This window comes from Simochromis diagramma, unplaced genomic scaffold (genome assembly GCF_900408965.1).
Source record: "Simochromis diagramma unplaced genomic scaffold, fSimDia1.1 OVJJ01000685.1, whole genome shotgun sequence".
Classification (NCBI taxonomy): Eukaryota; Metazoa; Chordata; class Actinopteri; order Cichliformes; family Cichlidae; genus Simochromis; species Simochromis diagramma.
Window position 1 is genome coordinate 16,041,476 of NW_024387477.1, and position 26,016 is coordinate 16,067,491.

At 40.4% G+C, this 26,016-nt stretch overlaps 1 protein-coding gene across 1 annotated transcript; it reads right to left on the bottom strand.

Annotated features, from left to right (window-relative positions):
• Positions 1-1,670: 1,670 nt before the first annotated feature.
• Positions 1,671-25,653, bottom strand: xpnpep2 (X-prolyl aminopeptidase (aminopeptidase P) 2, membrane-bound). Its single transcript, XM_040016647.1, has 21 exons — positions 25,365-25,653; positions 24,661-24,722; positions 24,097-24,207; positions 23,941-24,004; positions 23,254-23,358; positions 17,525-17,611; positions 17,214-17,357; positions 14,879-14,980; positions 13,262-13,343; positions 12,893-13,094; positions 10,701-10,790; positions 10,435-10,544; positions 10,184-10,261; positions 6,621-6,692; positions 6,468-6,528; positions 6,224-6,293; positions 5,972-6,076; positions 4,529-4,588; positions 4,379-4,455; positions 4,207-4,296; positions 1,671-2,142 (listed from the first exon to the last, which is right to left on the bottom strand). The coding sequence occupies exons 1-21, from the start codon at positions 25,522-25,524 to the stop codon at positions 1,942-1,944; spliced, it is 2,133 nt and encodes a 710-aa protein (XP_039872581.1). The 5' UTR covers positions 25,525-25,653; the 3' UTR covers positions 1,671-1,941.
• Positions 25,654-26,016: the final 363 nt, after the last annotated feature.

Consider the following 26,016-nt stretch of genomic DNA (forward strand, 5'->3'; position numbering starts at 1 on the left):
CAGTGTAGCTTTACAGTTAATCCTTGGGTTTCTCTACTAACTAAATCACCTCTTACCTGGGTATATCAACCTGGTAACTTACGCTGCTCCAGAGTTGGTGATGTTCTAAATTAGAGACAAACATGTATGAAATCACCAGTCAACTCTTTTTGTGTCACTGTTGCAGTTTGTTGATCAGTAAAAACTCATATTAAATAAAACATTTACATGTAAAATATATGCAAGGTAGGCTGACTACTTCTGTAAAATAAAAACATCCTGGTAACCTGTTAACTTTAACATCTGGTGGTGTCCATCATGCTTCTGCACACTTGTCTTTTGGAGGTTTCTCTCTCCTCTTCTTGTATTTCATCAACTGTAACCACGGGGTTCAGCATTGGCCCTCTGTCCCAATTACTTATTTTACCTGGACCACATACTGCTGATGCTAGCATCCTTCCCCAGAACTGTGCCTTGACAAACTCATCTTACATCTAGAGACAATTTTCTTGTCCTCAAAGCTCATTTTTTACTTTGGCACGAACCCTCTTAGAGCTGGCGCTGACTAAATTTAATTAGACACTGGAGGTTGTAAAAGCATATCAATGACCTTTGATGGAAATAGGTCACACCAGAGCTCAGTGTCATAACAAAGGGTCTGAACACTTACAGTATATAAATAGGATATTTCAGTGTATTATTTCAGTACAGGAACACTCCATGTTTTTGCTCCCTCATTGTGCTGTATTCTCTGGGTGATCGTGATTTGAGGAAGGCATCCATCTCAGTCAAGTCGAGCAGCCGCCTCTACTTTTTTCGGTGGGTGGTTGTTACATTAAAAAAAGTCTACCTTCGAATTTGAATGCAAAAACTTCACGTTTCTATCTTGAATGTAATTAAATCATGTAAGATCTGTATGAAATTCAACAACTTAATTTGTTCTTGTTGAGATCACATGATACAATCTAGTAAGAGTGGTTAGCTGCTGGACTCATGAAATTCACAAAATCGCAGGAGATTTCAAACTGCAGGAAAATCACTGGAGTTATACGAGGCAGACAACTACACACACGCCACGTGTATGCTATTGCTATTTATTGTGTTTATTGTGCAAATGGTTGTTTGTCTCTACGTGATAGACTGGTGAGCTGTCCAGGCTGTACCCTGCCTCTTATCCTATCACTTCTGGGTTATGCCCAAACCCCCCTGCAACCTGGATAAAGAAATTCTGCAGCAAGGAGGCCGTTAGTCGTTTTAGATCCATTCAATTCCTATGTTAACCAGACTCTAGACTTTGTTGAACATTATGTAATATGAAGACAACATGTAGTATTTAAGTATTTAAGTAGTATGTAAGTGACCATGTAGTATTGGGGTAAAAGCTATTCAATAGTGTTGAAATAAAATGACAAAATTGCAAAGGATTAAAATATTCCAAGAGCTCACCTTACTTCATCTAAACATGTTTCAATCACGTTTTATCAACACAAAATGCACAGGTTTGTTGAATATGAATAAGTTGTGTTGATTGAACTCAGTTGTTTAAGTTTCTGCCAAAGCAAAACACTTGTGTGCAACCAATGTCCACTATTGAATTAAGTAAATCCAACATGGCCCCTTTTTTCAGTGTAGACTGGTGAGAAACAAATAAAACCACTTTGTAAGTTCCTTAACAAACCCTTTTTTTTTTTAGTCTTTACTTTAATAAAATAGAAACAATATTATCTGGTCATACAAATGTCCAGTTTAAAACCTTTAAATTATCACAACAAATCATTTAAAACTCCACATCAAACATTTACCAACATAATTAAATCATTAAATACATCTTTCAATAAAAAAAAGAAAAAAAAAGCTAAATTGCATCTCTCAACCCGGTATAGCTGCTCAACTGAGACTGCATAGGAGTAACAGTGTGCAAGTCTGCTGCGAATGGAGTAAGTGCAGTGGAGACGGAGATGCTCAGACGATATTGTGGAGCATAGCGACAGCCAGAGCGATGAGGGTCAGCGAGGACGAAGAGACGGAGGCAGACGAGCCAATCTCAGCGAAAGGCTCCGTGTTTCTAAGCATCCAGTCCTTCTCCTCACGAAGGCCCTGATTGTCCAGCTCAGCACCCACCAGGCTCCGGATTGTCTCGTAGTATTTATTCAGCCAGTGAAGCTGGTGAGAGAAGAACATTTACTGAATGTTTACTGTTTAATATTCCAGCTGAATTTAATGAGCTTTATTCCAAAGTAACCAAAATTGCTTAACAAGGATAAAACAGAATTTCCTTTTTATTTTAGTGAAGAAATAAATGCACATTATGAAAGTGTTCGCACGTAATGACTCATTTATGCAACACATGATGAACATCCTGTGGTTCCTCAGTTTTCCTCACAGTCAGCCTATTGTCATTACGCAGAAATGTTTAGCGTTATAAATTTTAAAAAATGTATCGTCATTGCTCCTCAGATGAACCACTCTATTTCATTTTGGAGTGTTATGGACTCTGGAAAAGATCATTTTCAGTAAGAAGTCTGTGAAACTGACGACTTAGACTTCCGGCTCTGATGAAATTCAGTTTGCACAACCAGTCAAATGACGTGATCCATTTTTAAAGGACTTACAAAACAATCCTTCCTGTGGCAAAATGCAAAACAATCTACAAAACCATCGATTGGGCAACAACCGAACCTATTGCGTGCTGTATGTCTGTGCTGTACACTCCAGTTTTAAGGGGCTTCACAAGAAACTGTACTTAAAACACTGCTGTTCAAAGGTACAGAGCCTTGCTATCTGGCAACATGTGAGAGATTTTGAGACACTGTCATAAAGGTCCACAGAAGGACGAACATGGTGAGCAACGATACTTAGGTAAGCTTTGGATTTAAACGATGCTCAGTTCATACCGTGGGGCCCCGGAAACAATTCAAAATGAGGAAGGCTTTTGGGATGGGTGGGCAAAAACCATTCCTGATTTGAGAACTGCATTAAGAGTGCTGAGAATGACGGTCATGGTGTGAGGATTGAATGCAACATAAAGATAAAATAACTCCACAAATAAGTTGTAAGGAAAATGCCTTCAGTCTAACACCACAGTTTACTCTATATACTCCAACAATTTCTGCATGCAAGCCTTCATTCAGGGACTACTGGTTAGCTTTGACCTTGTTCCAGTCAGATTTGTGAGGCATAGCGTAGTTACTCATACTGTACTTACCCATTAATAATAATGTTAGCTCACCATATAAACTGAAAAGGGCTACAATTAGTCCCTTTTTACGAATCAATGCAAATCAGACGATTGCAATTACAGAGCAGAATCAGTTTTTTAAAAACAAGACTGTTTAGTGTCTGACTCCTGACACCTAAGACTACATATGCAAACAATTCGCTACACTATTACACCATCCCGTGTACTCAATTAGTGATACAAGACAGGACTGATTCATGCATTCGTTCAAATGCTGCAGCAAACATTGAGACCAGACAGCATTTGTCTAATCTTATATTATCCAATGTTGGTGAATCTGTGTGACTTGTAACCTCAGTTTCGTCTCCTGGCAAGCACTCTGTGAGGTCTGCACCTGTAAACCATCTGCTGCAAGGTTCAAAGCGCATTCAGAGATGCTCTTGTGCATATCTTGGTTGTAGTGGTTATATTTTACAATTCTTCTCTAACATCAACAAGACATTTCTAACCAGGGAACTGCTGCTCATGGGATATTTGCTTTAAGGTGCACAAAAATACACTAGATTTAAATAATACCAGGATTTAAACTTTCATGAACTCTACAAAAGTAACATCTGTTTGTGGTTATCAAAAGTTAATGTCATCTTGATTTGAAAAAAAAAAAAAAAAAGGAGCATAACAAGTTCTTACATTTTCCACTTCTAAAGAAGAGCCAAAACACAGAAGTTGATTTCACACGTGGTTTTGTTTTCTTTACAGAGCGTTTTGATCAGTGAACCGTAGACAAACTGCAGCTTAAAGCGTATAATGGGGGATTTTAAGAGGAAACCAGCACTGGTATTGCAGGCAAAAGAGCCTCTGATATGACAGGTTTGTATACTCAAAGGTATTTACAAATTAAAACTAGAAATTCGTTTTGGGGAAGTAAACTCACACCGAGGCGCAGCCGAGCATTCATGCCTTCACGTCAGCACATATTTGTATCTCATTTTCAGAAATTAGAGGTAAATGTCTTGTAGTTGATTATGCAATGAGATGCAAGTTCTTACCTGCTCTGAGCTGAGCAGTGACATGTCAATCAGCTTTCTGTCATATGGAACCAGTGATACAGTGTCAAAGGTCAGGTAGTTATTTCCATACTGAAGGACAGAAAAGAAAATCCACATAACGTTACCTTCACGTTACATCCAGATTATCAATAAAGCGCCACTTAATTTTCACCTTTGTCTGAACCGGTACGACCACTGCAACATCTTCAATCCGGATCCCAAAGTCATTCTCCTTATAATATCCAGGTTCTATGAGCAAAATCAAGCGATTTTTCAGGATTTTGACATTTTGCACAGAAAAACTTTACAAAATAAAACTCACCGATAGACGTGAACATGCCGGCTCTGAAGCCAATGTTGTTGCTTTGGAAGCCAACAGGCCCTGGGGATACATTACATTAACTCATGATTAAAATGCAAGTTACGTTACAGAAAAACAAATAAACTTCTCCATGATTTACTCTACAATATATACATTGGAAGCTTGTGAACATCATGCAACCTAAAGTGTATTTTCATGATCATGCTGGTCAGTGGATATCAAGTATTAAAGAGGAATTATCAGAGGTCATTATTCATGAGCCAAAATGTCAGACTTCAGGCTGCTCAAAAAACCTCAGTTTCAGCTTTTTTACTCTTTAACACTGTTAATGTGGTGGAAAATACAGCTGAGACAGATGAGAACAGTTTTCTGGAAAGTTAAAGACGAGCTTTTATGATTTTTGTATCTGTGTCATACATTACTGTCGCTGTGGATATCCATAATATAGTAATCTCAGGCATTTAGCTAAGGCTGTAAGCTGGCCGGGGACCTTTTGTGTGGATTTGCATGCTCTGTCCAGGTACATGGGCTTCCACCCACAGTCCAAAGACATGCATGTTAGATTAATGTGAATGTGAGTTTGAATGGTTGCCTCTCTGTTTTATGACTGCTGGGACAGGCTCCAGCCAAACTGCAACTCTGATTTGGATAAGTGGAAGAAAGTGGATGGATAAATGGATCAACAGACTCTTGACTGACATTTCAATGTTTTATATATTAAACAGTTGAGAGATGATGAAAATAATTGTTACCTTCAGCCCTATTAGGAATAATTTCCTCCTGATATTGTTAAAAAACAATTAAACACCATTTGGGGCACAGAATGGACCAGCCACTTAAAAATCAGCCCAATTTTATTTATCCTTGACACACTGTATGATTTTATTTATTTATTCATTTTAACTCAGAAGGTGGAGAGAAGTAAGAAAAGCGTGATAACTAAACAAAGTGTTTTAATACCCTCTGGCATCTTTTTTTGCGGAGGCTGGAAGGAATAAAAGTAATGCTTTCAGAGGTTTTTTTTTTTTATCCCGCTTTGTCTTCTGCATCTGTAATAATGCAGAAGACAAAGTGGGATAACCGTTAAATTGTTTCAGTTTCAACATGGTTGATTTAGTGGAAGATTTGGTGCCACTTCTCTTTTTTATTAAATTATACGTTTCCTTGAAATTCTTGTACTTTGTGGCTTTTTCGAAGTTTTTGTACACCTGGGACACATTTGACATGGACTCTCATCCACAGATAGATACTTAGTAACTACTACTGGAAAGATTAAATGCATAAACCCTTTCTCTCGCAGTGTAGCCCATTTTCTGAAACCTTTCTGAGATATTATTGTGATGCATAGATGCAAGTGTACGCACTGAAAAATAAAACAGTGTTCAAAAAACAGCACGCGGCATATTTGGCATCTCAAAGTCATCTCCAAATAAAGGTTCGTACACTCATGAACTCCGAAGTAGTTTCCGACACCGTGACCTGTGCCATGGCCGTAGTTCAGGCCCACCTCCCACAATGCCCGGCGACCCAGCATCTCCATGTTCACACCTGTTGATGAACAAAAACCTCCAGTCAGACATCCTGTACCAGACACGCTACATCTACTCACAGCTATGGTCTATGGTGGAGGAAGGGGGCTCTCTAGTGGTGAAACAGAAAGATTTCATTTAAGATGTGTTTATTTTTCATGCCCACCTCTTGTCCCGGAGGGAAAAATGGTTCTGGATATCTCAATGTTTCCCATCAGCACTCGAGTGAAGGCCTCCTGTGAAGCAAGACATGTGGTAAATGATAGGAAACTTGCGTTTTGAACGAAATAATAAGAATTAAAGAATTAGCATATTGAAAAAAATAGAAAGGAGCAAAGTTGATTGATTGCTATATGACTGATTAGACTGATTATAAGGAAATATTAACATATCTTCTCTATCAGTGATACCTTTTGCATCTCTGTGGGCTTTCCCCAGTGAACCGTCCGAGTGATGTCAGTGGTGCCATCTCTGAAAACAGTGAGAGACACGGTGACTCATTTTAAACGCTCGTGACATAAAATGAAACTACAGAAGTGTGTGAAGAGATCATTTTTACTCACAGATACTGGCCACCAGAATCAACCAGGTACATCTCATCAACTGTCAACCTCCGGTTTGTTTCTTTTGTAGGGCTGTAGCACAAAAACAGGAAATGATAGTAGCACTGCTTGCTGGTGTTTTTCAAATGTGTTAAACTATTAGCAAAAGAAAAAAAAATGCCTTCATGCAAAAAATCCAAAAACATAATAATGTTATTGTTATTTTGTGATAACCGCGGGGCTCTAAGGCTCAGAAAGATATAATCAGGCTGTTTATAATAAGACCGTGCGGGCCTCATTTTGTGCACAAAAGTTGAGGAAAGAAAAATATTCTCAGTTACTCATCTTTTACAGATTTTCCTCGATGCCTTTTATGCAGGAAAGTCGTCCTCACGCTTAGTTCTCAAAACATCTCTCACAACACACACTCATTTTTATAAAAGACAAAAAAGTGTCAACACATGCAAAGCCACTCGATCACTTTAACTCTGCAACCAATGACTAAAAACCTTTCAGTCAAATAATTTTATGTTTTCATCAAAACCTTACTGGAACCAGCACCTCTCTCTAACTTTGTCTCTAAACCACTCGCACCACCTATTTGTGTGATATATGCTTGTGTGTAACCAGGCATTCCTGACACAAGACTGAGAGCATGCATTTCTATTTGCTTCAAATCAAAGGCATTTGCTACTTCTAAGAGTGCTGAGAATGACAGTCACGGTGTGAGGATTGAATGCAACATAAAGATAAAATAACTCCACAAATAAGTTGTAAGGAAAATGCCTTCATTCTAACACCACAGTTTACTCTATATACTCCAACAATTTCTGCATGCAAGCCTTCATTCAGGGACTACTGGTTAGCTTTGACCTTGTTCCAGTCAGATTTGTGAGGCATAGCGTAGTTACTCATACTGTACTTACCCATTAATAATAATGTTAGCTCACCATATAAACTGAAAAGGGCTACAATTAGTCCCTTTTTACGAATCAATGCAAATCAGACGATTGCAATTACAGAGCAGAATCAGTTTTTTAAAAACAAGACTGTTTAGTGTCTGACTCCTGACACCTATTCTATTTATTATAAACAGCTCCTAAGACTACATATGCACATTTACACTAAATGGCCACACCTTTGAATATTTGATTTCAGGTGTTTTGAGTCCCATTTCCACAGGTGTATAAAGCCACAGCAGAGCCATGCGGTCTGCTTTACAAACGTGAAACAATGAGTCACTCTAAAGAGTGCGGTTCGATAATAGGATGCCACTGCTGCAACAATGTGTGAAATTTCTTCCCCCCTAGATGTCACACAATCAACTGTAAGAGGTACTACAGTTAACGAACCACCACCGCAACCCAGCCACAGAGTAGCAGACCACATAAACTTACAGAGCTAGGTTACAGCTAAGGAACTGTGTGTAGAAGTCACCAACTTACTGCTGACGCGATAATCTCATAGTTTTAAACATTTTCTGTCATCAAAAACTGTGTGAGAGGAGCTTCATGAATGGGCTTCCATTGCTGAGCAGCTGCCTTATACAATCCTGCGTAAGCATCTGGGGTGGAATAAAGCATGATGCTACTGGACAGTGGTGCAGTTGAGTTATGTGGCGTGTCAAGTCATACTTCTCTGTGTGGCAGTCTAATGCCACACCAGGTCAGGGTTTGTTGAATTCTCTGTTTTCAGCTGTGTGGTAACGTTTTGAGGAACACCCTTTTCTAGCATGTCTTTGCCTCAGTGCACAAAGCAAGTCCCACAGAGGCATGGTTGGATTAGAACTTGATGGGTCCACACAAAGCTCAACACCGATTGGATGAACTAGAATGGCAGTTGTGAGCCAGGACCTCAAAGATACTTTTGTGGATAAATGGGCAAAACTTCCCACAGACAGGTGTAAAGTACAGGTATTTTGTCCACATAGTACAGTGACTCGTCTTTTGATGTCAGTCTGAATGCAAAAAAACAAAAATGAGTGTATTGAATGTGTTTGCGTGTTCAGTCTAAGCACTCCAACATTTTTTCAGTTTCTGCAAACAAGCCTCATTCAGTTAGTCTTGTTCCAGGAAGATCTGAGGCAGTATTCTGGTGTAATTACTCATACTGTACTATTACTCCAGATTTCCCCATAAACTGAAAAGTGCTACACTCAGTCCCTTTTTAACATCAATACAAATCAGACATCAATATCAGTTTTAAAAAGCAAGACTTTTCAATGCACAATGGTTGAGCAGGTTTAGGCTTACTTGGATACAATCTGTCGTTTGGTTTAAGCCTAGTTTTATTTATTATTTATTTTTTAATTCACGATTAACAAAACCGTTCATTCTGCTTGACTTGCAAACAGTCTAACACTACGAATCAATCACCATCACCATCAAGGGACTTGCCCACAGTACAGTGAATCTGAATCAGCTTCTGTGACAGTGTTTTTCCTGTACTCGACCCTTAAAAAAACTAAACAAAACACTGAATTAAAATTATAAAGCCACAGTTTACTACAAAATGCTTTGCTGTTTGTCATATCATCTGACTGTAGAGGTTTCTCTCTATAATATTATAACATTCGGGGGGTGGGGCTTGAGATGATGGTTATTGTAGACTGGCACCTTATATAACTGAACGCATTATCAGAACTCGAGTATGTGACATGTGAGCTGAGGACGTTTATAAATAATTTGTAGGAGCTGTGAAATGAAAGGTGATGATTCTGCATGACTGTTTCCAGGAAACGTGTTTCTTGAGTTTGTGACAATCTTAGCTCGACCAGCTTTCAGTATATTCAGTAGTTCTTTTAGGAGTAAAAAGATCCTGTCAAAAGACATGCAAAAAGAAGATTTCGGATGTATATTTAGGATATTCTACCAGATATTTAGCATGCCAGCAAAAACAAGTTCCTGTTTTGGCTTTAAGTGGTTTTTTTCTCTCCTTCTTTTTTTTAAATTCCAGTAATGTTATTATATTTTTACAGCTTTGAGAACTACAGAACATCATGCAAAAATAATAAGGTACAATATTCAGTTAATAAATGCCTTGGAAAAGTCATGTTGGTTGTGAAATATTTAAGAAGGTTAAGACTGCTGCGAGTACACCACAACCACCAACAAAAGCGGCAACAAGTTAATGATACCACAAAAATGTTACAATGCTGCCTTGTTGTGGAACTATAGACAATTACGAATACAGATGCGTAATGTCAGGGTTAAGCAATCATATAAGGTCCTAAAGGGACCTATAATTAAAGCTTCTGTTACTTTTTTAACCTTAAACTTTTACGTTTTTTAAGGACCTTGTTGTTTAGTTTGTGTTCTTTTTTTTGGTTTGAACATCTTGGGTCATAATGGAAAAGCCTACACTTGAATTCCGATTGATTTTTTATCTTATAATCCATTAAAAAAAAAAAAAGTGCACCAATGAAATCTTGAATATCTGAGCACCTCACAATGATTTAAAAAGATTCAGCAAACATTTAGGTCATTTTTGGCATCCAGCATGATAGTTTACTGTAATCTTCTTTGAATGCATCCTTAAAAATGCAAAAATGAGTATAAAGATGTTGGGATGAAAATTAATCTCACCTGTAATGGGCAAGAGCAGCATTAGGTCCACTTGCAGAAATGGTGGCAAAGCTTGGGCCTCTGCTGTCCTTCTGTTTGCTGGAATGACGTTCACATAATTCTTTAATTATACTGTTACAAATTTGAGTTTGAGCTTCATAATTTCTAAAATTTCTCATCTTTCATGTGTAACAACTCCTTTAAATTTTACATTTTCAAATTAAATAGTTGGCTTCAAATACTTCACGTCAGCCGTCCCTGTTCCCACCCACCTGCGGCACTTGTCGACGTATTCTGCAGCGGTCAGTTCAGTCGCATTCCCCTCTGGCACGGTCTTTTCCAGCCACATCAGGAACTGGATAACAGCAACGGCATCCCTCACCTGCACAGAATCACCGTGACAATGAAAATGATGCAGATTAAAAATGCATATGGCATGTTGAAAGGCACCTTTGAATGGGGTAATGCATTTACTCAGATGTATGTTTACTCAGTATCTCCTTTGGAGGCATTATGCGTGTCTGAGTGGATGACATACGTGAGCATCCCGTAAAATCTGCTGCTCAGTCTCATCTTTCACAGCTTTTGTCGTCAGCACGGGAGAGTAGGAACTTGTCAATAGTTTGTCCTACATGATGCAAAAAAATAATGATTATTAATTATTATTTTTTATTACCCATTTTGTAAAATTCTACATATTTATTAGTAGAAAGGCCTTGTTTAAAAAGGTGGAAACAAGACCCAGGGGTACTTAAACTCAGCCTGACCAGTCATTTTTTCAAATCATGTAATCCACATGGTCTGACTAAAGAACATGGGGATCTTCATAGTGATACGTGATATCAGGGGGGAGTTACTGCACAGAGAATAGTTATTTTTCACATCTGTGAAGGCCCGGTTTGCAGCTGTGTGTGACATGGCTGGAATGATAATTGGCACCTCCTAGTCTGAAGTCATGGTTCTCAGTTGGAAAAGGGTGGAGTGGCTTACTCTAGGGTCAGGAACTTGTTGCTCCAAGCGAAGGAGTTCAAGTATGTCCGTGACTGACGAAGGAAGTGGTTGTCACTGTTCTGATGGCTCCTGAGTCACTAAATTTGAGGATAGGATCCTGCCTTCACCACATTAGTTTGAGGTAGCAGCAGAGTGGTTCGAGCGGTCCAGGGAAAGAGCTCAAATGCGATCACCTATCAAAGTGTTCGCAATAAAGCAAACACTTTGTGTGTCGTGTTCTGATAGGGTTTCCCATAGCCCAGGAAGTGCTACACTGGCAACCAACTACTCCAACGCTCCATGTCAGACCCACAGCCCATGCAGCCAATGCAAATAACATAACAAATAATTCTTGCTTAACATGTTCGAGGCCACAGCACTGGCATGTCAGTGCCCTTTGTGCCTCTTTCTCCCCCCTAAAGACGTATTTTTTGCTTTTCCAAAAGTTTTTAAACAAGGAAGCCTTTTGTGCCTCTCATTGTTAACAGAAGTCCCACTTGAATATATTGGCATCAACCCCCAAAAAGAGTGCCTGGCAATCCAATGGGGGGTTGACTCTGTTCGTTATTACCTCCTGGGATGCCCATTCACCCTCTGCTCATTCCACGCCCCATTGCAGTGGTTTCATAACATGAAAGATGCCAATGCTTGGATTAACTGCTAGTATCCACCTAGTAGTGATCCATAGGTTGGGAGGTGCAGATTGCTGGAGCTGACTTCCTTTCTAATTCGTGAGGGGGGCTGTAGGTTAAGCCGGACGGCTCCCTGGGTTAATTCAATTTTGCTACGTGGTGGCGGGAAGTGGTTCGTGGCTCTGGCAGTGCCAGGTGAGGACAGCTGACAGCAATGATCTAATCAGGTCCTGAGAACAAGCCCATTCATTTATGTCCTCTGTCATGGATATTTGTTTTTAGTCTGTATCTTTTCATTTATTTGAGCTACTCTACCAAGTCCCGATGTATTAAATAGAGGACATCCTGGGCTTTCCATTGATATCGCATGTGTTGGCCTCTTGGGTGGCCTCTTTTAGCTCCAAAGAGAAAATATTTTTTTCCCCCTCGGTTCTCAGGAGGATATTTTACGCAGTAGTGCGCTGGTGTGTGGAAAGGAGTCTGAGATGGCTGAGAGTGTGAGAGTGGCTGGAGCTGTCCTGGGAAGGAGCTCAAATGATCATCCATCAAAGAGTGCGCACTAACACATTGTGTGTGAAAACTAGACACTATGTCTGCAGCATTATCTTTCTCATAGCTCAGGAAGTGCTAGTCCTTTTTAAAGCTTGAAGTCTGTGGCCATCAACTTTACAATGAGCATAAAGCAATAAACCTTTGCAGTTTTATGTTATAGGTCATCTGTCCAATATTTTCAGTTAAGCACACTGTAAATTTAGAAGGAGCCCTGTCACAGACTATCATCCTGTCTGAGCTGTGACAGGTTTGAGCCCTTGACACCATAAGTGAAGGCAGACAAAAAAATAATAATAAAATAGATGCATTAGTTTATTTTTTACAGTTTTACTGGGAAAATATGAATCTGTGTTCTCTTCAGTATATTACGCATTAGACAAACAGTCATTTGATCCAAAGAATTGATTAGTGCAGCTTTATAATTTACAACAGCTCTTCCATCGAGAACAGCAGTGCAAACAGATTGTTAGACATAAAAAATAAATAAATAAAAAACTATCACGGTGGGCATAATTATGCTGTGCAACACATAAAAAGAAATAAAAGGTCTGCATACCTGTGGTGTAATGACCTCATAAAGAGCGTAGTTTGTGTACTCTGTACCGATCCACACCTTAACCCCAGGCCTGGTCACATAGTTCTTCAGATGATCGAGGATGGTATCATAACCTTTTAGCTGCACACAGAGGGCCCCTTCACAAGAGGCATTCAAGTACATCTTCAACTCTTCAGTCACCCGCTCCACGTGGAGAAAGAGCCTGTTACATGACGTGAAGGGAAATAAATACTGCATATCCTTTTACATAATATATAAACCACTGATAATAGGTTTGCAGCTGGTATTTGTGATGGGAATTATAGGAAATACGGAAATGCAAAACGATTTTTATTCGGTGAAGTGTAGTGTCTAAAAAAATGAACCTACCAGATCTCATCCATTGTGAGTAGAGTGTAGGAGTAGAAGAAAGGGTTGTACGGGATGTCATTGCCACGCATATTGAAAAGCCCTAAAAACAAACAAAGAAAACATCTCACTGTCAGCAATTTCATTTATTTCCTCACTGGGATCAATTTGGGCCATGAAGCGCTCTTTGCATCTATTGTGAGACTTACGCGACTCTCTCTGTGTAGCTGCTATTTCAAAACAGGCTCTAATTCAAGTCGAACAGTCGAATGGTACCCTTCCTGTGTTGGTTTGTGGGTAGACTGCCTTTGTATAATTCAGTCTGCAGAAATCTTAGAGTTAAAGAGTGATGGAGCTGGAGGAGTGATTTTAGGCTGACATATAGAGAAATTGTTTGAATATGTTTTTAACTGATTATTTTTTAATCCTAATATTCTTTATCTCAAAGGATTCTTTTTTGTAATTACTTTCTTTAAAGTTAACATGTTCATTAGTGGGGTGAAGATTTTGTACCCAGTGGTAGCTTTAGACAGTATAAAAGATGGACATGACTTCCAGATCGGAAGATGGAAAGTAAAGTTTATGTACCTTAAAACTGCATTCTTTTGATTGCCAGCAGGGGGCGATAGCTGACTCTCCTGATGAGGTTATGTGCTCAGTCACTCATTTTGGGTCATAATTGAGAAACAAGTGGCAAAAATAGCTCATCTGTATTTTATTGCGTTTGTGTCCATTGAAACAGGAAAGAGAGCCACGCTGGAGTTCTCCAGAATCAAAAACAAAAACGTGTTGCCGGCTTACTTTCGACACTGCCTCCATCAGGCAATAGGTGCTCTCTGCAAGTAGACATGCTACCTGAGATCCCAATGGTCTGCCAGTACATTCCCAGTAATTATTTATTATTATTTATTATTACTATTATTTATTTAAATACTTTTAGACAAAGGTATCCTTGCTATGTGTCTTTTTTAATATTTGTAGATCCTCTAAAGGTAAGAATATTACTTAAAATGCAATCAAATCATCTTTAGTCAACCCTTATTTTAATCACGATATTAGTAGTGTTTCATAGGTTTTTAAATTAAAGAAATTAATTAATTAGAAATGAGAAAAAACAGTTAGTTTTCTACTGACTGCTGTGCTGTTACACTGTAGAAAACAAGGCCTGAAGCAAACAAATATGCAGTGCAGCTGCATGTCACTGGTAGGCAGCATGTTGTTACTGGTACTGAACAGTTAGGACCACAAACACATCTAAAACAGATCTGAGACATTTTCAGGTTAATTTATATGCAGCAGCTGAGTAGCTTGTCGGGACAGGATGTTGGGCAAGTAAAAGAGCAATAAGAAAAGCTATTCAGGGGGACTTTAAAATGAACTGATATTTCCTTCTTGTCATGCTGAATAGGGGAATGTAGTTCTGGACATTCAAATAAGCTTGAATCAAATGGGGGGAATTTAAATTCTGCCCTCGTGGTGGTGAAGAGCGTCTAAGACCTGCAATGAATACATTAGAGCAGGATATGTCTCAGGTGCTTTTCTCAGTGATCCAGTTGTAGCTCAATATAAATATGCACCACAATTAACTAAGGCATTTCTGAACGGCATTATAAGATATATAAGATTGCAGTTACTTACAAGCCGTTTCATCCAGCGCTGAAAGCAGGAGGCCTGTGGGCTTGTATGGATTGTCCCCCATCTGAGTTCGTATGTGCTCCACTTTCTCCTGCCAGGTCCTCTCTACAAATATACATATTTAATTTTCATTTGCATCCAGTGAGACACATTTGATGCTAATTTGTCGTGCAGTGTGCTTTTGTCCATCCTCGAAGGGTGGCTGTAGCTCAGGAGGTAGAGCAGGCCGTTTGCTAATTGGAAGGTAGATGGTTCAATCTAGAAGATACTAACCCCACGTCGCTCTCTGATGCATCCACTGGAGTAGGAATATGTTTGAATGTTATATAGAAAGCACTTGCTTGCTACAGTTTTAACTTGGACTTGTCTGAGTGCTTTTTGCTCAAAGTGAGTTTGTAGAGAGTAGGGCATGTGAAGAAAAATAACACTTAATTGTTCATACTGGGATTCTAACATTTTCACTTCACAAATAATGTGGTTTAAACAAAACAAATGTTATTATTAGCAAATAATGCCAAAATAGTTCGAACAGAACGTCTTTAACAACAACTCTTGATTATTAACAGTTTATCAGTATTTCATTTTTAGGTCAAACAATCAATACAGATTATCGTCACACTGCTCGTTCACACAGTAAATATCTGGGTGTTTATTGCTATGAGAATTTAATCTGTGTGTGTGTGTGTGTGTGTGTGTGTGTGTGTGTGTGTGTGTGTGTGTGTGTGTGTGTGAGGGGGGGTCAAGATGTGACCACATAAACGACTTCCCTAATCCTGCTGGTCTGGAAGTCCAGCAGTTCATCTAAACAAAAGGCACTTAGACTAAAACAGATATACTTGTGTTTGCTATACCATAAATCAGTAAGAGAAGATACAACCTTTCTCCTGACCTTAAATTGTGTGTGCATGCCAGAGTGCTCTGGGAGGCGCACAGAGTCTCCACAGACTACTACGGATCAAACCTCCATTATTATGCAATCGATAATAAAACCAAGCATATATGAGTAAATATTTCTAAGCATAAATGACAATCAGCCATATAAACCTAACAGCTAACCAGATCACCTTTTCTATTAGGAAGTTAATGGCATGCCAGAGTTGTTTTTGCAGTTCCTTCCATTGCTTGTAAGTGACAAAAATGTCTTGTTAACAGACGTAAAAGACCTGCTAACTTACTGAAATTCTGTCAGAAATTCAAGTCTACTTTGCACAGCATTTGAAATGACTTACACAGAAAGGTGACAAATTTGTGGAGAGCTGGACAAAGTCAATAAGGACAAATGCAGATGCACTAAACCAGGGTACAGCAACACAAACTGAATCACTGAATGGGGAGAAAAAAAAATCCTATCCCATCCAAACAGTTTCCACTGTTTCGAAGAAGTAGACAATTTCTCTTTACAAAATCATCCAGGAGCTTATTGGTCTTTTCAAAACCTTGCGAAATCTAGGCCGAATACCACTGATGGGGTTGCATCCAACACATTGTGACCCATCTGTGGGCGTAACCAGTCTCATGGCGAAACAGCATCTTTGGTAACTCTAAACAGATCTCAAAAGCAAAGGTTTATGAGGTATTCTGTGCTTTTCAGACATAAAACTTCACTTTATTTCCTATAGCAACTAACTACTATGATCTTAAATCAATAAATTGCTTTCAGTGCTCCACTTGTAGCTCTTAAATGTTTTACTAGAATTGTAGATCAGCAGCACCTGTCTCTATTTGTTAATCTTGTGATAGATTGGTGATCAGTTCAGGGTGTACCCCTCATCATACCCTATGACAGGTGGGAATGCCTCCAGCTCAACCGTGATGCTAAGCTGGATATACGGAAGAAAATGGATTGATGGATCTTTCAAATATAATGCTTTGGCTACTCCAAGGCCTTTCTAGTAAATAGGTCCTTTACTCTGACGTGCAAGCTTCTCATTACTTAATGGACTTCTTCCAGACAGTTAGCCAAGCAGAAGAACAAGCTTTCATGTCTAAACTATGAGACAATATTTGCAAGTTATATGGATTTCTTTTTTGTGCAGCTTGTAGTCACATACAGTCCATTAGGTTTATGGTGCTCTCCATTTATTCAATGTGCCTATTCTGACCATAAACTGGACAATATGCTCATCCAGTCTAAGTTGGTATTTGATCCATCAGCCTGTTGTAAAACCATCGACATGCTATTTATGGCTCTGTTTTGCGAGCGGCTTATTGCACTCTGTCCAGTTTGCAGGTATTTATCAGCACACAGATAAAAAGGACCACACACAGGTAGACCAACAGACTGAAAGATGTGTGCTCAGTACAATCATAAACACACATTTACATAAAGGAAACCTACGTATGACTCGGTCAGGCAGGCGGGTGAGGCTGTCAGGCGGGACCGACGGTCTTTCCTTCCACACTTTGTCGACCAGGTTCTCTGTGATGGACTTGAGGCTGCGATCGGTCGACTCCAGATTGATGTTGTAGTCTCCCTGCGTTTCTAATGGAGGAAACTGCAGATGATTACACACGCTGAACCGAATCAATCAAAAGTAAACAGTCTGCATGGCGTCTGGAGGCTTTGTCAATAATTTTCCCATCTACTTAGGTGAGCACTTTATTGATGTTAAGCCAGACTGACAGGTGGGGAAGAAACGTGAGACTCACTGAGAGAGAAGAGGAAGGGATCAAAGCCGATCTCGTCACCCTTTGGCACTTCTGAGATAAGCCACTCTGCCACACTGCTGATGGACACTACAGAGCATCACACATGACAGACCGCAGTCAGGTTAGAAAATGATGCAGAAGGTGGAAAACATTGCAGCAATTTTAAAAGCAACTTTTGGGTTTATAAAAGAATATAAAATAAAATGAGCACAAATAATGTTAATCAGAAAATACAGTTTCTATCAATGAAATGATACATTGTAACATTGAAAGCAAACTTTGACCAATCGAACTGGTTCAATGTCGGTGTTAGAAGGGGTTCTTTGGGGTGAAGGTCCATCTAGAAAGCTCACTTGACTTGATGATGATGTTTAAAACACTCTTAAGTTATTGCAGTGCAATTGAATTATTTGGTTAACAGCATTTGCAACAGTGGATGGGCCTATGCAAGTCAGATATTTGGAAATACCCCACTAAAAAGTGGTCAGTTTTTGCAGCTGTTGGGTTTTTTTGTTGCTGTTTTTTTAAAAACCCACCTGAACTTTGAACCTCTGCAGGAATTGTTTTCTGAATTTTTCCTGTAAAGAATAAACTCCTTTCATTGTAATACTTAATATTAGCAAAGCCTTCCTGAATTTGAATTTTAAAGCTGCTTATCTGAAGAGCAGAGGTCAGATCAACATTCAGAGCCATGCATCACTGTCTTTATAAATTGTGTTTTCCCGTATTTGCCTGACAGTACTTTTCAGCCCCCCCTACCTCTCTCTGTGTTGCAGCCTAAGAAGCATTTGTTGCTCAGTAATTTCCTACAACTGTTTCAGCAAATGTTTCCCCGACCAGGAATGCAAATCCTGAGCACTTGCAGCTGTGGATTAATACATACATGGCTGTAATGTAAGTATATGTATTATGTGTATCATATACACAGCAGTTGTATAGGCAATAGAGGAAGATATCACATAACCCCACCATAGCCTTTTAAGAAAAGAAGTAATATGAGAAACAGATACAACAATTCATCACTAAAGATGAAAAATGAAAACAACTTATATACAATGATGAAACACAGTCATAACATGAAGCAATGGCAGTTGTTCCTTAAACATGACAGTGAACCCACTGTCATGTTTAAGGAACCGGTTACAGATGATTTGAGCTTAGTGGGCACAGGTAAGAACAATAAATATGGTAAATGGCCTGCATTTGTATAGCGCTTTTCTAGTCCCTAAGGACCCCAAAGCGCTTCACACTACATTCAGTCATTCACCCATTCACACACACATTCACACACATAGGTAGGTTGTGGATTTAAATGATGGTCACTTGGCACCAAGTGACCCAAAATATGTACATATTAGGGGTGCAACGATACTCGTATCGATATTGAACCGTTTGATACAGTGCTTTCGGTTCGGTACGCATATGTATCGAACAATACAAAATTTGTAATTTATTTTATCAACTTTCCTTCTGACGATGCTGTCTGTGTTGAGCGCTCAGTGAATCTGCGTTCGACTACTCCGCCTAGGCTGCACTGTCGAGCGCAGATCCACTGAGCGTTCAACACAGACAGCATAGTCAGAAGGAAGAGCGCAGGGCAAGCTAGCGAGACAGAAGTTAAGCTCCCCTTGCAACATGGCAAATTGAACCTCCCCCACCCTCATTCAGATCTGGCGTTTGGAATTATTTTGGTTTTCATGTGACGTATGACCCTGAAGGTAAGCGCGTCATGGACTAAAGTAAAACAGTATGTTGGATGTGCCACGCAATGCTCAATTACATGGGTGGGAACTAGTGTGTTAGCGCAGTTAGCTCGTTAACGTGTTGGCTGTCTAGCCCCATGCAGGGGTAGCTCGTTAATGGAGATTTGCCGTGTTGTGGCGTTAACGTCATTTCAACGAGATTAACGCTGACAGCACTAGTGGGAACACAACGAATATGACTGCACATTTATGCCAACATCATCCTAGTGCAAAGACAAGTGGAAGCAGACAAAAACAACAAGCATGCATGCTACAAACTTTACCCGAGTCATTTAGACAGCCGTTAGCACATGATTCTCCTTATGGGGACCTGATATGTTTAATATTGTGGCGAGCTCAGACAAGGAGGAGACGGAGGTATCGTTTGGTCTTGCTTCCGGTGAGCTAGCCAGGGAGCACAGCCGTTTATTGACATCTGCAGAAGAACACTGCCACTAGCTAACTGCTCAGGGCGGCAACCGCACAGCAACAACAACACACAGAGCGCACTCTGACCCCGGAAGGACACACCGTCGCAGCGAGAAGGCGTCACCCGTCACTATGGCAACATAAACAAAACATAACTGTACAAACAGAACCCCGAACAGCCCTGACCCGCTACATAGCCCCCACCTAAGGGGTCAGTCGTCCCCGACGACCCCATTACCCCACACAAAGTCCTGAAAATGTCCAGGTGTCTTCTTTTGGCGCACCGGCCGGCGGGGGAAAACTCACTCGGGTCAGAACATGGGGTGCCACCATCATCCCACTTCTGACACCAATGTGGCGAGCTTAGACAACGAGGAGACGGAGGTGTCGTTTGGTCTTGCTTCCCGTGAGCTAGCCAGGAAGCACAGCCGTTTATTGACATCTGCAGAAGAACACTGCCGCTAGCTAACTGCTCAGCGCGGCAACCGCACAGCAACAACGACAACAACACACAGGGCGCCCTCTGACCCCGGAAGGACACACCGTCGCAGCGAGAGGGCGTCACCCTGTCACTATAGCAACATAAACAAAACATAACTGTACAAACAGAACCCCGAACAGCCCTGACCCGCTACAATATGCTGCTGAGAATATAGCCCAGAAGAAGCGTATAGTATAGCTTTTATTTTGGAAAGAGCCATTTCTCTGTAATAAACTCTCTTTTCCAAAGATGAGCGATTCCTCAATCAGATACAGGTGTTACCGCGCCAGATCCGCGGCCCCGAACCGTAGTAAGGAAACCTCTGGCAGTTACTTGAAGGTTCCGTAACTGAATCGTAGCCGGCAACAGCTTACTATACAGGTCAACTCCGCTAGCAAAAAGATCGAAGGAGGCGTAGGAAACTGCTTCACCGAACTTTATTTCTTCTCTAAGGCACGAACACCGCGTACAGTGGGCTGAAACAGTTTACTCACAGCGAGCATCGCCGACACAACTCTGGCTGTCGAGGGAGTTATTATATTCCTTTTATTTATTTTCTTTTCGTCTCTTCTGTAGCTAACCGTTACTTTTCCCCCTTCTCCGCTCTCTCTCTTCACACACACACACCAGGCAGTCCCGCTACACACATCCCGAATACATTTCCCATCAGGCTTCATCCTTAAAGGGCCATGCCTGTAACACAGGGCTTGCAAAATCGCTAGCCCGACGTCCTGGGGCTAGCGATTTTTCCAGTCGGGCTACCAAAATCTATCTCTGCCCTGCCCGTCGTGCTATTGTAGGAAGGAAAAATATATGTCAATGCTTTTGCATTCTTTCGGAAATGTAGCTGGGTAATTATGTCATTGGCATCGGTGAGCCACTGTCAATATGTGACATATTGAAATCGCGTTTGAATTTGCGCTTGTTTTTTCCTTTCACTTTGCAAATGTCCAGGTGCCTCCTTTTGGCGCACCGGCCGGTCATGACCGGCGGGGGAAAAGTCACTCGGGTCAGAATATGGGGTGCCACCATCATCCCACTTCTGACACCAATGTGGCGAGCTCAGACAAGGAGGAGACGGAGGTGTCGTTTGGTCTTGCTTCCCGTGAGCTAGCCAGGGAGCACAGCCGTTTATTGACATCTGCAGAAGAACACTGCCGCTAGCTAACTGCTCAGCACAGCAACAACGACAACAACACACAGGGCGCCCTCTGACCCCGGAAGGACACACCGTCGCAGCGAGAGGGCGTCACCCGTCACTATGGCAACATAAACAAAACATAACTGTACAAACAGAACCCCGAACAGCCCTGACCCGCGGTCAAACGCGGGTTGCAACTTCTTATCTGGTGCGCGTCTTTTATTTTGACAGCGAATGCGCACATGCGGACCACTTATGTGCACCCGTGTAAATAACATAATGTTCTGCCGGGTGTGTTGTTGGTTTTCTCTCGATTTCTGAGTCGACAAGCGCCTTTGTTACTGGGACCAGTAATTTAAAGAAAGGCCCCCATTAGAACCCATGAGAAATGCAAGAAATGCATTATTGCTCAGTCTGCAATATCTTTCCCGGAACAAACACCAATTGCAAATAACATACTAAAAATAAACCTGAAAAATCTGTTTAGAACAGCGTACTATATTGCAAAGAGTGAACTACCACTGGCAAAATTTAGCAGTCTTTGCAAACTTCAAAAAGCAAATGGCCTAGATCTTGGTTCCACTTGTCTCTTACCCGTGACTTCAGCGGAAATTTCAAATTCAGGATCTGACACAGACTGATTCATGTCCTGCACAGTTCTTACAAGTTCATAGAAATTTCTGTTCAATTAGAACCAAGTATTTGAGTTGATGATTGTAATTTTTATACAATGTTGTAATTTGTTTTTCAACAATTTTTTGATTAATGTTTTGTTTCCTTTACAATATTATACTTTAAAGTATAATATTGTAAAGGAAACAAAACATCAATCAAAAAATTGCTCTCTTTTTTATTCGGGCTACTTACATTTATTTTGGGCTACCAAAAACTGAAGAGTCCCTGCCCGAAGGGCTACCAGGGATTTTGAAATTTTGAGAGCCCTGAGATATATTTATTTTTTTAATTACTTTTGTTTCAGCAACATTAAATTTAAAAACTGTACTTTTGAGTTAAAATATCTATTTATAATTTTATTAAATGACAAATTAAAAAGGCATGAACATTTTTTTTGTATCGAAAAAATATCGAACCGTGACACCAAAGTATCGAACCGAACCGAACCGTGAATTTTGTGTATCGTTGCACCCCTAGTACATATATATATATATATATATATATATATATATACACACATATAATATATTATTACATTATTACATCACCAACCTGAACCGCTGGGGATAGATCCATGCTTTCATATAGTTTATGCCAAATTCCTATCATACTATCTGAATGTCTTAGCAGAAGTTGAGACTCAGCCAACCAACAGAAATTTTTCCAATCATCCATTGTCCAATTTTGTGAAGCTGGTGTAAATTGCTGAGCCTCAGTCTCTTGTTCTCAGATCATAGGAGTGAACAGCTGGCGTGATCTTTTGCTACTGTAGTTCATCTGCTTCAAGCTTTGATGTGTTCAGTGTGATCAGGACTTTCTGAAATACCCACACAAGCCTGTCTGATACCAACAACGATGCCACACTCAATGTCACTTGAATCAAGTTGTCTTGACCGTGCTTGGGTGATTAAAGCCAATGGTGTCATGTTATTGGATGACTAGATATTTTCATTAACGCACTGATGAACAGATGTACCTAATGAAGTGGCTGGTGGTGGGTGAGTGTATGTGGCCCTTTACAGGCCTCTTTTTTCTGCAATCCTTGAATGACATTGGCTGTCATGAAAAGCTATAAAAAAAGTAATAAGTCCCATTAGTTGCAGTGTCTTAATTTTTGCATCGGTGTTAAAGATTTTTGTTAATGAGCGATGTTTATTGATATTAAATCTGCTATAATGGTTTTTAAAAAAGGAAACATTTAACTGGAATCGAATGGTTGCTGTGTTGTCACAACAAGTAAGCAAAATAGGACCACTCCTACCATCTTTTTCCAGCTCCCAGTTGCAGTCCATCTGTCTCTCAGCTTGAACCCAGTAGCGGCTATCTGTCCACAGAGCGGCCTTGTTCAGGGTAACTACAGCAGTGCCTGAGGAGAGGCAGGAAAACAGCTGCGTTATAGAGAGGGCAGCAGCGACAGTGAATTACAAACGACTATAAATGTCAGAGTTGACTCAGTGTGTGACTGGACAGCTAATCTGAATTTAAAAGATGTATGTGTGATTGAATGAGAGGGTGAGCAAGAAACAGTGATAACAGTCCGGTAATGTGGTGTGGATATATAATCAGGGTTTACATTATCATTCCACTGTTGCACCCTCACATCACAAATACCCATCAATGAATCTTAATAAAAACCCAGACAATATGGCTTCTCATAATAGAGTTTCACATAGGTTTGATGGAGTGTAATCAGCGCTTTACTGAACTTATTCTTTCACAGTTAAAGCGTGAAAACAGAGCTCATCATTTCATAGGGAAGTTCCACTGCGAGGGCGAGTGCCTACATTTGAGGACATGCTGTCGTGCAGCAAGTGAAAGCAGGGAGAACAAATGAATGAGGAGCGAGATGTATGGCGAGGATGTGGGATGAAAGCAGAGGAGCTGCGTGACCGAAGATGTCGGGAGTGAGTCATGGGGAGGAGGAGGACGAGACAGAAAAGGATTGTACCTGCAGAACCAGTGAAACCAGTCATGAAGGCCAACCTGGCGTCACGTGGTGCAATGTATTCACTCTAATGGAAAAAAGCATACACAAACTCAAACACAACAAACACACACGAGCTTTAATCTCAGATGACATAATTATGATGGACAGCACGTGTACCAGGTGAGCATCGGTGGCAGGGATAATGTAGGCAGAAATATTCATGGCACGCATTTGCACTCGTAGCTCCTCCAGCTGGAGAGAGGTGTTTACTGCTGTGCTGGGGAGGTACTACAAAACACACACACACACGCACACACAGCAAGAGTAAAAATCTTCAGATTGAATAAAAACTCGAGGAGCTGCTGATTCATCCATCTCTGTATTTCCCTCCATAATCATTAACTGCAGTCCATGTGCTGCAATCATTAACTACGTGTACAAAACTCATGCAACATGTCCTGATCTCTGGGATTGGAATTTTTAGTTAGTGTTTAAGTTGATGTTTAGTTTTTGCTGAGTAAAATCATTTGTTCAATTGTTATTATTGTTATTGGTGTGAAAAACAAGCTTCCAGATATTTTGGACCCTGGTTTGGTCTGTTATTCAGCCTGCCTCTACTCCTCCATATGGATCAGTCACATCTTTGACTTCAGCTTTATTTTCAGCTTCCTTTGTGTAATTTTAGCAAAGAAATCAACAGTATCTCCTTATATAGACATTCAGTTGACAAGCTAATCTTACCGGTGGGGTCAAAGAGCAGTTCCTTTCAGTTGATTCTCGTGCAACAGCACCATCAGTGTTTCCTGAAATTGCATGCACACAGAGGTAAAAGACCTTAGAAAAGTGATACAAGTGACTGAATTGAGCTATGCAGGCACGTTTTTGGATTAGTCTAAAGTAATCTTTCCCTTTAAAAGGGGCTTATTGTACCAAATCTTTTCAGACAATCTGAAGGTCACAGCAATCTGCGGGACCAAAGTGACTCGAGGCTTTGAGGACAAGAGTCAGACTGGACACACAGAGTTCATATCAATCCCATTAACCACAGTTCATCCAGCAAGAGAAGTGCAATCAATCAAGATACTCCATTCTGTCATGTCCAAGTTACTGCTGATCAAAAACCGCTCCGCAGAGTTTATGCAGTCAAATTTTGTGCAAAGAAATACAGACAAGTAAAACCACCCGGCACAGACAGAGGAGAATGCATATACTTCTTTAAATGCAAGTCTTCTTTAAATGGTCTAAGTGTTTAAATCATGCAGTGTATGTACATGCAGACTGTAACTGTCCCTATAACAGCAGCTCCTACATGTGAGCTGTTCGCCACTTGACAGTTTCTGTACTGTAAACAAAGAGAAATATTGATCGCCACAGTGGCTCAATAAAAGTCTTCACACAGAGAGCAGATCCTAATCAAAGAGGATAAAGAGGAACTTTTTTTTTACCTGTTAGTGCTGCTAGATACAGAGCCAGCAGCCAGCTGAAAGAAGGCATCTTGACACTCCGAGCCCTTTGCGAACAGATCCACACACGGAGTGGCTGAGGATCTGATGTTGCATGCAGCGTATGTGTGAAAGTGTGTGGGGGTGTTGCTCGTAAAAGCATTACTGCCCTCTCTCTCTCTCTCGCTCCCTCTCTCTCCTCCTCCACTGTCACCACTCATGATCTCCCTGATAGGAATCGTGTGTGGTGGCACTGGAAGTGAATCTTGGTACTTGGAAAAATTCCTGACCAAAAATATGCATCCATCCATGAAAAACACCCACCTGTTTGTTTTGTGGTTTTTTTTTTTTTTTGTTTCCCTTGCATCTGACTCAACAGTTTTGATTGTATTATGATGTAATTCAGTGGCTGTGGGTTAGAAATTCCCACTTTTGTGCATTTTTGAACACTACTGATATTGTTATTGTGTATATAAGAAGAGAGAAGCAGTCTTACACTGAACAACATGGATAAAGCTGCTTATATTCTGTGACTGTGTGATTGGAGAGTATTTGTCAGGTTGAAGGCAAGAACAGGACCCAAACACAGGACTTCCTGGTTAGAGGCAGTGAATTTATTTACAGTGAGAAGTGAATGGTGAAAAATAAACAGTTC